Raw genomic sequence first — 13,811 nt, 5'->3', positions numbered from 1 at the left:
TCAGAGAAGAGGTTGAGGCTGACGACAGAAGCTGGGGAGACATCAGGCTACAGATGAATCTAAAGCCAGGGGATTGGATGAGCTTACAGAGGGAGAGAGTGTAGATGGGAAAGAGAACAGGACGGAGCCCTCCACACAATTTCAGAAGAAGAAGAAGAGGAAGCATTCATTAACTAGTTTTTGAAGAAAGGTGAAACCAGGAAAGTGTGGTGCCCTGATTACCAAGTGGGTGATGTTTCCAAAGGAGGCATCGAGGACCTGTGGTGAAGACTTCTCAACCAAGAAGTCTAGTAAGATGGCAATCACTGCGTTTGGTTCAGCGGGGTTTGCTGACGACCTTGCAAAGAGCCCTCTTAGTTTAGTGCTATCGTGGGGCATGCAAGATGGGAATGATCCAGGTGAGGGAGGAAAACCGATTAGAGGAGAGAGAGGTCTATTGTAGGAGCAGAATAGGTGAGAAGAGAGGAAGAGGATGGAGGAGCTGGACAGTAACTGGAGGAAGGGTAGAATGTGGGTTTAGTGACAGGGCCTGAGCGAGTTCTGGTCAGGCTGCTAATATCTTCTAAGAAGGGTGTGTGGCCATCAGCTCAGACTGAAAGCAGGGAGAGGAGGCTGGATAGAGGTTTGAAACACAAGGATAAGGTGTGATAGCCTCATTTATGAGAGTGGAAAAGTGATTCTTGAGAGAACTACCACAGCATTTCTGGTTGCAGTGAAATCTGTGGTCATGAATATAAAGAAAAACAAGTGGTATAAGTTGTAGACCGCTCAAAACTGCCCTCACAAATAATACTCCCATCTGGTTTTGTAAACTAAAGGAGTGGAAGTTCTGATGATGGGGGTTACACACCTGGGAGGAGGGAAAACTAGAACAATGGCATGTGTTGGCAATTATTTTCAAGAGTCAGGGCGTTGTGGTGCCCCTGAAGTCACATCTGTGGGTGACATTAATGATGCTTTGCAATGGGCATTCTAGCACTGAATTCTTGTTTTCAGGAAAACCCTGAACCCCTGGTGGCTCTTTTTGGGAACACCGCACAGCAGCCTTGGATTCATCTACCATTCATACATTTAGTACCTTCCTATTAAGTACCTAAAGACACTCAGGAGTAAGATCAAGCCTTAGTTAAACCAACACAAATTACCCCTATCACTTACAAGGATAGCAAACATGTACACTGTACTTATTATGAGCTAGGCACTAGTCCGAGTAACTTGTACATTTTAACTCTTCTAATCTTCCCAACTGCCTATGAGGTAGGTACTGTTTTTTCCCTATACTACAGGTGAGGACACGGAGACAGAGATGTTGAATGACATGACCCTAGTGAGGCTGGAATTTGGATCTGGACAATCTGGCACCAGAATCTATCTGGGGTCTCCAACACTAACCCCTACTGCCCCCTCCTTTGTTTTTGTTTTTGTTTTGTTTTTTGCTTATGAATCTGTGTTTGTTTTTAAGATTTTATTTATTTTCATAGAGAGGGGAAAGGAGGGAGAAAGAAAGGGAGAGAAAGATTGATCAGTTGCCTCTCACATGCTCCCAACTGAGGACCTGGCCCTCAACCCAGGCATGTGCCCTGACTGGAAATCAAACAGGCAACCTTTTGGTTCACAGGCCTGCACCTGATCTACTGAGCCACACCAGCCAGGGCTGTAGCTGTAAGTTTTGTTTTTAGAAAATTACTCAGAAACATATATATACTCCAGTAAGATATTAGTACCATACTGAATTTTACATTTTGATCACCAATTAGAGAATTCTCCTTCATGAATAGATGCATTTTATAAAACTAAGATTTTTATAATTTCTAGAGGCAAGTGTAATTTCCTCATCAAGTATCCAACTATTTCAAATATCAAGGGCTATTAGCACAGATCTGCTGGAAATTTTGTAATTAAAAATAAATCACCAATGAATAGAGGCAGCTTCTAATAAATCAATATGTAGTTTTTGTTGTTAAACTAATGTTCAATTTTTATTTGCTTATAGATTTAAGTTTATTTGTTTGAGGCCAATTTTATTAGTTAAAATTGTTTATCAATTCTAAGTCTTAAAAAAATACCATTTTGTCAATCTTAAATTCTGACTTTTCTGGTTCAGGCTACTTCAGATATAAAAGATATCAAAATAATACTGATCTGCCTCTTTAACCTTGAAGATGAGGGGGCAGACCAAGTTTGGTAGGATTTTTCAAACCTGGCATGATTTCCTCTTGAGCCTTTATATGAATTTTCCAATGGCTAAAAACAGAATACTAATGTACCCAATTCTGTAAAAGTTACATCATCTGTCCAGAAATTGCAGGAGTGATCTTGGTATGTATTTGCTCCATTTACTTCACTCCATCTTCACCATTACTGCACTGAATATTATTAAGGTATTTATTCTGAGCCCGAGTACTGGGTGTCACCCTGCATTTGGTTATTATTCACTTCAGTATTTTTATTGCAGTTGCCCCTCAGCTGATGGACATGCACTTTCTGCTAAGCTGATAACATTCTTTTTTTGGCCTTACCACAGGTTATCATTGCCCTTTCAGAAAAACACCGTTCACACATTCCATATAGGAACTCCATGATGACCAGTGTCCTAAGAGACAGTCTGGGAGGGAACTGCATGACGACCATGATTGCAACACTCTCTCTAGAGAAAAGGAATATTGACGTATGTTGGCTCTTCTTTCTGGAGCTCTCAGTCCGAGTTTTTAATGTTGGTCTGTGCTGTAGAGTTGAGGGTCTTGGGTGGGTTTCCATCTTTTCAGCTGGGTTATAATATGCCTTCTGGTTAGAGCATACCCTCCAGAATTCACAGCTTGGGGTTATTTGTCAGCATTATAATTACCTCATTTGAGAATTGATTTCACATACACACCATGGTTTGAAGAAGCTTTATACACAAATTTCAAAAGACCTGCTGATGGGTTGGTTATCTTGGCTGGAGACAAGAGAGAGGAGACCCATCGGCTTCTCCTGCTCTATTTTTCTCTGACTTACTAAGATACCTTGGAGACATCTCCAAGATGTGTCCCTCAACATGTCTCTGGTCACAGTACCCAGGATGCTTTGGCAGGGGCTGGCTACCAAACAGCTTTCCTGGGTTGCTTCACAGAGAGCTGATGTTTCATGCATTTCAGTTTAATATTTGGGCTCTAGATTTTCTCTGAAAGAGGAAGTGGCAGGAGGCCTCTCAAAACAAGGCCGAGCCCCAAGTATACTGTAACATGCCTTGAAAGCCTCTCTTTTTAGTCTGTTACAGATATTTCTTTGTAGTCTTTTATGTTTATGGATTATGGTATCTGCTTTGATCATAATTTGCATATGTGGTTCTGCTTTAACAATCAATAGTCGAGAAACACATACCAGTTGCCACTTAGCACCCTTTGGCATCAATCATTTTATTAAATCCACACAACATTTTAATAAAAAATAATGTTCCAGAGCAAAACTCTCTAATCTGGAGGCATGTTTCCTCATTGTGTTTTATACAGGTCATTCTTTAGATGTACATCTTTTTCCTGTGAACAAAAATTAAGTTTTATCTCTCTGTGTCGTAACATTTTAAGGCATTATTTGTTTTCTTAGGAGTCTATATCTACCTGCAGATTTTCACAGCGGGTGGCGCTCATAAAGAATGAAGCCGTTCTTAATGAAGAAATTGACCCCAGATTGGTAAGTAACCTTAAACTGATTATGTTAAAAAAAAAAAAAAAAAAAGAAAGAAAACAAATGAAAGTACTATATTAAAGATGAGCTAAACTCTGGAGGCCCTTGCTTCTCCTAACCAGGCAATGTTCTGAGTCCTGGGGAACATATTAACTCATTTAATACTCACAACAGCCTTATGAGGAGATGTCATCTCTATCTCTGTTTTACAGATGACAGAACTGAGACACAGAAATATTAAGTAAGTTGCTCAGAGTCCTGGTGCTACTAAGTAGCAGAGCCAGGATGTAGACAGACCCAGACAGTCTGACTCATCAGGGTCTGTGCGCTTACCAGGCAATCCCCCATTATTCCACTAATAAGGCGTGCAGTGAGTCCTGAGGACGTATACAGTGGGATCACACACAGTTACATGTATGTGCAGGTAGTAGCCTTTCAAAACATTTAACTTTCTGGAAACAATAATAATAGACCATCTTTTGGAAAGCTGTAGAAAAAACGTCCAGTGGTTATTAAATAGAACCGTATTTTGCATAACTGTTCTATTATTTTTCTAGAGATTTAAAAAAATTAATAATGGTTTGATCCATGAAAAAGTGGTCAAGCTTCTAGTTTCATAACAATGAACTGTGCTTTATCAATGTGCTTTTTTAAGCAAAAATACTTGCAAGTTACATGATTCAACTACTCATTATAAATGCAGACTTTTTTCTATTTTGTTAGTCTTACATAAATGAAATGCAACATGGAATCAACTCATGCCCACACTGAAAATGTTGAGAGAACATATTTCAGTTTTGTAAAACTGAAAAATTAAGATTATATTACTTTACAAGTCATTCACCTTTCTTATTTTTTAAAATTTTTTAGAAAATAAGCTGGTGTAAGTTTAGTAGTATGCATTGTAAAACAAAATGTGAAATCTTAGCAACAGTGTTATTTGCAAATCTCTCAAGTCCCAAAAGAAAAATCTCAAATTTACTGTTACCCACATTAGCTACTTCCTCTTGATTGTTTGCCCTTCTTCCCCTGAACTCCTTCCATTGGAGGGTATAGGAGAAGGAAGAAAAAGGGATAATAGAGCTATGCTTTATCCTGCTCGCCTCAGGGAGCTTGAGCGCCCCTAATGATATTCTCTTCTGGAGAAACCAATGGGTGAGACAGGATCTGTTTCCAGTACAGGCCCTGGTCAGATAGAGCATCACACAGGACCCCCCAATGGAAAAAGGAAACAGCATTCCAAGGAATTGAGTCAAGTTGAATTGAACTCCTAGGATGAATTCTTCTGCTGTCCCAACCCTGTCAACAACCTTGTAACATTACTGTGCGGAAGGAGAAAGACAGTAATGGAGGTATTAGCCAGAAACCAAAAATTCATTTATAATTGAAGGAAAATAAACATATTAGACATTGTGATTTTTTTCTTTAAATTTATTTAGAGAGACTTTTCTCTGAAGAAACTTGAGGAATTGAAGAAAGGTAAACATTATCATGTGTTTGATATAGGTCTGTCAGAGATTTAAAGAAAAAACAAAAAATCAGGAGTCAAAAGCGAATAACTGATAATTGAGCAAATATTGAGGTCTTCCTGATGCAGTACAATCTGGTAATCGACAAGTGTGGTTTCCTGGTCTCTTTCATAATTGCTTCAAAAACTGGCATTACTGTTCATTATTTTTTGTACAGAGCATTCCTGAAGCACAAGTGACAATTGAAAATTTGTCCTCAAAACCACTCAAAATAAAACTTGAGTGGGATTTCCTATATCTTACTCTCAAAATGTAATGGCAAATGTGGACCAGCCCTGTAAGATTGGGCTTGCTTTCTTTGCAGGTATTAGTGCCTCAGAGAAACAAGGTGATAAAAGCACTTTGAACAGACATGAAGGACCCATCCATGGACATGGACAAGGGGGTGGGGGCTGACTATGGAAATGGAGGGCAAGCTTGGTGAGGGGGATTAAGGGGGAAATGATTAGAAAAACTGTAACAGCATAAAAATAAAACATTTTAAAAAAAAAGAATAAAGATGCATATAGGTAGTGTCTCCCTCCGCCCCCCCCCCCCCAAAAAAAAGAAATGTGAACAGGTCAGAGTCTTTGGTCACTGGGCATATACCAAAATCTTCTCAGGATGGCTCTCATTCCAAAATTCCTGCTGTCATTTGAGGGAAAGTGTGACTGGAATAATTTCAAAATCATGAAAAGTTGGCTTAGTTGTAAGATTTCTCTTCAGTAAAACAGAAGGTAATCTGTTGGATTTGACATTGGAAGTGTCAGTAGGAGTATAAAACACGGCATCAAGATTAATTTAGTAGGAGGAGGGTACAAATAAATGACTCACATAGTTCTGTCCAAGGATTTTCATTCTGGATGGCTTGATGATTCTAAGCAACAACCAAACACCACTCAATTCTGCACATTTAAATGAAATTCTAGATACATTGACATGTTCAAAATATTCATGTCACCTTCTTTGGAACTTTGGCCCTGTTGATGTGGTACAGATACCATGAAACTCACCTATATAAAACTTAATAAGAATCTTTTGAAATTTATGTCTGAGGCTAGAGGAAGTAAGAGACTTCTCCAGAGCCCCCAAACAGAGCTGAAGCTACAGTTCCCATGGACAGGAAGGGTTAAGGGGGCTTTAAAAAGGCATAGAAGTCAAAGCCCTTGGAAGGTGCATGATGAACATAAGACATCTCTTCCCTCCCCAACATAAAGCCAGTGAAAAGTTGAACCTGAAAGGAAGAAATCTGTTTCCTGGCTTAGGGAGGTGCTATGGAAGCTTGTCTGCCTCGGCCTAGGCTCTGGGAAGAATAAAACATGGTTTCTCTGAAAATTTGAAATCCTGAGGCTCTGCCTCACATGTGTTTGAAGTTCAAATTTGCACAATTTTCTTGGTTCGGTAAGCCTCAGGCCAAGAAGTTAGAAAATAAATAGTTAAGTAAATCAAAAAAATAGAAATACAGAAGCTAAAAAGCACAAGAATGAGTAAAAACAAAAAGCCACAGCAAAGGTACAGTGGAGAAAGACAACAAAATCTGGTTTATTTTTTAAAGATTAATAAAACGAACAAACCTCTGGAAAGTCTAATGAAAAAACTCCATTAAAAAGCACAAATTGATATGATAAATATTTGAAATTCTAGAGGGACTAAAATAGGTACAGTAAGTATGTTAAAGTAATAATAAAGTACTTTGAATGACTTTATGGTATAAATTTGAAAACTTAAACAAAACAGACACCTTCCTAGAAAAACATAACACTGAAACTAAAGCAAGACAAATTTTAAAATATTAACAGATCAAATAAATAAATTGATGCAATAATAACAAGCTAACAAAAAGAGAGAAAGGGAGAGGAAGAGAAGGAGGGAAGGACCAGACTCAATTTTTTTTAATGTTTACCAAATATTGAAGGGAGAATAAAAATTGGATTTCACCAACTAATTTTTATTTTAGGAACTTTGCATTATGGTTGATCATATGATCATTAATATATTATGTGGTATCAGAAATAAATGAATGTATACTAAAAGAAAAATAGCCATGGGAAAAATAAACACCAAATTTAGGGTAATTTTAATGGAAAATTCATTTAGGGAAAGCTATACAGGGGCAAGGGCTTTAAAAGAGTCTCTGTAATGCCCTGGCTGGTGTGGCTCAGTGGATTGAGCGCCAGCCTGCAAACTATAGGGTTGCTAGTCCTATTCCCAGTCAGGACATATGCCCGGGTTGTGGGCCAGGTCCCCAGTTGGGGGCGCACAAGAGGCAACCACACATTAATGTTTCTCTCCCTCTCTTTCTCCCTTTCTTCCTCTCTCTCTAAAAATAAATAAATAAAATATTTTTTAAAAATAGAGTCTGTAATGTCTTATTTCTTCTGCTAAGTAGTAGGTACACGTTCACTTAAGAGGCTTCAGTTATGGTAGTCAGTGTGCAGGATGTTCTTACACCCTTTTGTGCATCAGAGGTAGTTCATACAAAAAATTACACAAATTAAGGTGATTCATCACATTTACAGTTTAAAAGAGAAAAATTACATGATCAATCACTAGATGCAGGAAAAAAAAGTATTTTGATAACATTAAACATTCATACATAGTTTGGAAAGACTCGTCAAACTTTGAATATAACTGAACATCCTTAAAGTGAGTAAGAGTATCAACCAAAAATTATAGCAAGCATTTTAAAGGTGGACTGTCAGAGAGGATAAAACAAGCATCTCTTTTTTTCTTTCCTTTTATATATGCAATAGAACATAAAAGCCATAAAAGCTTAAATAGAAAGATCTAAATTTTAAGAGTTAAACAAAATGAAATGAAACAAAATATTTTAAACCAGGTACTATTTCCACTCTGATTTTCATATCATTCTGAAGCACTTGGAAGTCCTAGCTAATTTTTAAAAAATTAATCAGGATTTGAAAAAAAGAGAAACTTCTAACATTACTTGCAGATAATTTGATTCTTATATAAAATATTCAAGAGCATTTAATGATAAATGGGCCAAAATAATGTTCAGAAAATTATTTGTAATGTAATCCATACATAAACTGAATCACTTTTCTTTACATCAAAAGCCAACAATTAGAAAATGCAATTTTACAATAATTGCATTTATAATAGGAACAGAGACTTTAAACTTCTAGAAAAATCTAACTAAAGACATAAGATATTTATATAGAAAACTACAAATCTTTATTGAAAGGGATCAGTGGAAAGCCATACCATGTTTATGGATGTGATGATTCAGCATCATAAATTTGATGTCTTACTAAATTTATTTTATTTATTTTAATTAAATTTATTTTCTGTTAAAATTTGAGGAGGGCCTTTGGCAGAATTTTATAAGCTAGGCCCAAAATTTATATGAAAGAGGAAATGACGAAGGATAGCCAAGTCTGTTATGGAAAAGAGCAAGATGGAGGGTATTGTTCTATCTAAATGCCAAAATTTCTTAAGCTATAGTAATTAAAACAGTGTGGTACAGCCATGTATATAGTCTAGCAGACAAATGATTTTAGCCAATAGCCCAGAAAAAGACACATTTATATATGAAAACATGTTATGTAACAGTAAACCTTGCATGGTTAGCTCTATAAAAATTAATTAAATTAGATCCATTTCTCATACTTTATAAAAAAATAAAATCAACCTAAATGTGAAAAGCAAAGCTTTAAAACTTTTATAAGACATATAGGAAAATATTACTGTGATTTTAGGTAAAATAGATTTTCTTTAAGAAGACACAGGAATACAACTCACAGAGGAAGAAGTTGATAATAAAATTATGTTGAAATTTAAAACTTTCATTTACGAAAAAGAACACCACAAAATGAAAAATATGACATAGATTGGTAGAAAATATGTGTATTGCACAAAACTAATAAAGGGTTTGCATTTAGACTATATAACAAAGCCTGTAAATCAACAAAGGGAAATAAAAACAACCCAACTGAACATGAGCAAGCATATGAATAAATAATTCACAGAAGAGGAGACCCAAAGAGCCCATATATATCAAGATGATCAGCCTCTCTAATAATCATGAAAATGCAGATTAGAACTGATTGAGATATCATTTTCACCTACCTGATTGACAGAATTACAGTGTCTATCTATACTACATACATAGTGACAAAAATGTGGGGAAAAGGAAAATATATATAGATGATGAGAATGGAAATTTATACAACAACTTTGAAGAACAATTTAACAATATATTATGTAACAAATGAAAGATGCAATGCTCTACAATCACACAATTTTCAGTGCACACTATGGAGAAATTCACATATGTGCCCAGAGACTGTAACAGCAAAAGTAAAAACCCTAAATGTCCATCAATAGGAGACATGGATAAGTAAATGTGACCTATTCCTTTACTGAAATACTATATATCCCTGGAAATTAATGAACTAGGGCCACATTCAGAGTATAAATAGTATCAGGGGGGAAAACAAGTTGCAATTACATGCAGTATAGTAACATTTACATAAAATTTAAGGCATGCAAAATGATGCCATACACTACGTACAGTTTTATCTGTATACATGGAGTAAATATCTGAAAACATGGGGAAATGCTCCCCCGTGCATCAGGTTAGTGATCACCTCAGAAAGGACAGAAAGGGAATAAGAATAAGGAGTTCCAGTTATGTCAGTAATGTTTTATTTGTTAGAAAGAATTCTAAAATTATTTCAACAAAAGATTGAGATTTAACAAAGCTTGGTGGTAGGTACAGGAGTGCCTTTTATATCATTCTCTATACATTTTGCATCCACAGAATAGTTCATAACTTGAAAAGGCATATGGCCCAGGCTGGATGTCTCACCAAAAGGCAGCAGGTTCTCTCTCTCTCTCTCTCTCTCTCTCTCTCTCTCTCTCTCTCTCTCTCTCTCTCTCTCTCTTCTCTCTCTCTCTCTCTCTCTCTCTCTCTCTCTCTCTCTCTCTCTCTCTCTCTCTCTCTCTCTCTCTCTCTCTCTCTCTCTCTCTCTCTCCCTCCCTCCCTTCCTCCCTCCCTCCCTCTCTCCCCCTGCCCCCCTCTCTAAAACCAATAAACATCCTTGGGTGAGGATTTTTTTAAAAGTAAAGAAAAGATGTATGTTTCTGTCACCAAGTTCCCCTTTGTAAAGAGCTGACATTTGCTCTCCACCTTGCCGTTTGTAGATGATTATACGCCTACAAAAGGAGATCCAGGAGCTGAAGGATGAACTGGCCATTGTCACTGGGGAGCAGAGGACTGAGGCGCTCACAGAAGCAGAGCTCCTTCAGTAAGCCTGCAGGCTTTTTTCTCTTTTTCCTTAACAATATAAGGTTGTGTTAACTTCTTTGTTGGCGCTGATGTTATGAATTTACCTCAAAGCGTGAAGGTCCCCAGGGACAGTCTGACGCTGCACTGAGGCGCCAGCTGAGAGTGGCGGCTTTCCATGAAAAGCTGGATCAGGCTGGCAGTGCTTTTGTCGCCCGAGCTCTGAGGAAGTGAGGAACAGAGCACTGAGGATGGGAATGTCCTTCTCGTGCCAGCTGAAGAAAGGGGGTTGTGTAATAGCCGTGCAATTTTAAAACACGTCCACCAAACACTCTCACGCTGTGGACCTCAGATCTGAAAGGAAGTCAAGAAACGTCCTTTGTATTAAACAACATCTTGCTGCAACCGCCAGTATATCCCCTGCCAAAGTAAGCTCTCTCCTTTAATAAGTAGATGGCCCATATATTATAGTTCAAACACTCAAAATGGAAATGAAAGCAGGTATTCAGGGCTTTACATAAGAGCAGCATCATTCAGAACCCTCAGATGTGTGGCCATATGGCACGTCAGTGGCACGATGTGGCTCCCCTTTTCTCTCTAATCATGAGGGGGGTTCTTGTTTCTGTGCTGCTTAGGTAACACTGGTGGAGTGATAATAACAGATGAGGCTTAGAAGACTGTGGTAGTTTCTATTCCCAGATAAGAACTAGAACTACACAAGATCTTCCTAAAGGTATATTGCCATTTCACTTAACCCTCTCTCAACAGAGAAAATGGTAAATAATAGAGATAATAAAAATACTTTCTTTAAACAATTTCATGGCTGCCCCTGGAGACAGGTCTAAAGCAAGTTTTCTGTTATATGCTAAGCTTTTACTCCTCTAGGTAGCATTTACTGATTTTAAAACACTGTATTTAATAATATGATAGGCCTTAAGGCTTCTCTCACAAAACTGCTTTGTGGCATATATGCAACTAAGCTGAACTATATTGCCAAAATTCACATTTTTAAAAATGTCATGTCAGTCTTTGAAGTAAGTTGAGATACCTTACATCCTGAGAAACCCAAGGTGAGAATTCCTTCACTGTGGTCCCCCTGTCACCTCAAAGAAAGGAATTACCAATTATTATCCTTGAAGATGTCTCTTCAGAATTTTGATATCCGTGTCAGCATCCAGCCAGGAAGATAAAATTATTCTAGGCCTTTCCACAAAGGGAATTTAAGAGAGGAAATGTGCTGTAAAGGAGATGGTATTGGAGACATGCTGCAGCACCCAGTGATCAGGAGCAGCAGGAGCTGCCATGGCCCTGGGACAAGGGACAGTGTTAGAAGGCTGTGATAGCAGCCTAACTGGAGCCTGTGGGCAGGAGCTGGACCATGGTGAATGCTGCCCATGGAAGCGGGGCCACTGAGGACCCCCAGGTGCTGGGAGAGGCATCATCCCAGCAGGCAGCCCTAGCTTCTCCCCCCACTCCCCTTCCAGCCATTGGCTGAACTACTCAGAAGCCAGCTGTTAAAGGGGTCAGAGAATGGAGTTTCCAAGAGAAAAAAGGGAAATGACCAATATATCAAACAGGTACCAGTGTTTTCCTTAATTTCTGTGTATCCTGCATGTGGCTCAGGAGGCTCAGTTTAAGGGTAAAATTCTTCTTTTTACTTTATTGATTATGCTATTACAGTTGTGCCAACTTTTCACCCTTTGTGCCCCTCCACCCAGTACCCCCGCCCCCACCAACTCCATCCAGCAATCCTTGCCTTAGGTCATGTCCATGGGTCATGCATGTAAGTTCTTTGGCTTCTCCATTTCCTGTACTATTCTTAACATCCCTCTGTCTATTTGGTTCCTACCGATTATGGTTCTTGATCCCTGCAATGTGGTGGTTCAAGAAATCAGATTGAGTAAATATACGCTGCAGGCTCCCTCTGCTGCACCAAATCTGAGGAATTATAGAGCTGATATAAAAAAGCATCTGAATCTCTAGCCGCCCCCAAGAACAAGAAGTAAATTTCTCAAGGGACCAGAGACTTGAAAAAAGTCCTGAATACTGACAAGTGGGGTTGAGATGAGCTAGAGAACAGGACAGATCAAGACCTGGATGCAGCAGCAGAAAGTCTCCATATCTCTGGATGTGGTGGCAGCCCGAGAGGAGAGGGCAGGAGCAGACACGAGAAAGATCAGGCCAAGAAATTCTTCCAGAATGTAAGACAAAAGGATAAAGAGAAAGTTTAAAATAATCACAGAGAATAGCTCTAGATTTATCAAAATTTAACAAATAGAAGTTTGAGGAGGAGAAATAGAGATAATGCAGGGAAGCCAGTGGTTAAATATGTAATATCTAAAAATTTCTTAGAACTAAAAAAAGAAAAGACATAAGACTTCAGAATGAGAGGGTTGGCATGTGCTAAGCAATATAATATTATAGAAAAAATTTAGAGCCTTAAAATATAGAAAAGTCTCCCAAAATTATCAAAAAGAGAATGCTATTAACAACCAACAATCTAATTAACAGCAGACTTCTCAGCAACAACTCTGGAAACAAAAACTTCTAGTCACGAGCATCTGTTTGTGATACAGTCTTTCCTATAAGTCAGCAGGGCAGCTGCTCAGGTAGCTGCCTGCTGAGCAGCCCAGCACCAAGGAATAGACAAGAGTCATACACAGTAACTGTGCTATTCACTCAGCTTTTATTGATGCAGGTTCACTCAAAGCAGAACATCAACATGCATTAATATCCTGCTCATACTCTTAACAATCCAAGAGAATTGTAACACACACACACACACAGCAGTCAATAGGAGATAAACCTGAGTCCCAAAGTCTCAGTCTGCAGGTCTGGGAGACAGCACGGTGGGCAGAGGAGTTGTCAGCATCTTGCAAGGAGGGATCTCCAGAGCCAGGTGGGCAGCAGGGCAGGTGAAATCCTCAGCCCAGCAGGGCAGAGCTTCTGGCAGCTGATGCAAAGGGAGATCAGCGTAGCCTGGAGTAGCACTCTAGTGTGTGGAGCTCGGCTGTCCCAGCAGTGGTCCAGAGGCTGCCTCAGTTATACCTGGAAAGTGGTGTACTCCACTCTTCCAGGTCTTTTCGATAAATGTCTTGACACCCCTGATGCCAAGTTTGGAATTTGTCCAAGCACCTATGGGTGTTACATGGCTGTTTTGCTTGACACCCCTGCTGGCAAGAGTGGAATTTCTCCAGGAGCCTATCTATGGGTGATCTCTCTCAACAGACATGGCTATTCTGATCACATGGGCAGATATCTTAAGTGTGTCCCCGTCCCAGATGTGTCTTAGAATGACTTTAAGCAGTTTTCCTCTTGAACCAAAGTGCCATTGATTATTTAAAGCCATTTTAGTTGACATGAGCGATTCCATTTTGTTTTATATATTT

The 13,811-nt window shown here is 38.7% G+C and overlaps 1 protein-coding gene across 1 annotated transcript in view; it reads left to right on the top strand.

Annotated features, from left to right (window-relative positions):
* The window catches only part of LOC150006966 (kinesin-like protein KIF6), a 279,604-nt gene that overhangs the window by 158,335 nt on the left and 107,458 nt on the right, over positions 1-13,811 (top strand). The window contains exons 8-10 of the mRNA XM_090280795.1: positions 2,525-2,668; positions 3,586-3,672; positions 10,341-10,444. Coding sequence (XP_090136921.1) covers positions 2,525-2,668; positions 3,586-3,672; positions 10,341-10,444 — 335 coding nt within the window. The remainder of the gene's footprint in view (positions 1-2,524; positions 2,669-3,585; positions 3,673-10,340; positions 10,445-13,811) is intronic.

The sequence above is a fragment of the Furipterus horrens genome, unplaced genomic scaffold (genome assembly GCF_987537825.1).
Source record: "Furipterus horrens unplaced genomic scaffold, mFurHor1.1.pri manual_scaffold_6, whole genome shotgun sequence".
In the NCBI taxonomy this organism is placed as follows: Eukaryota; Metazoa; Chordata; class Mammalia; order Chiroptera; family Furipteridae; genus Furipterus; species Furipterus horrens.
This window is presented reverse-complemented; position numbering and strand designations above follow the sequence as displayed.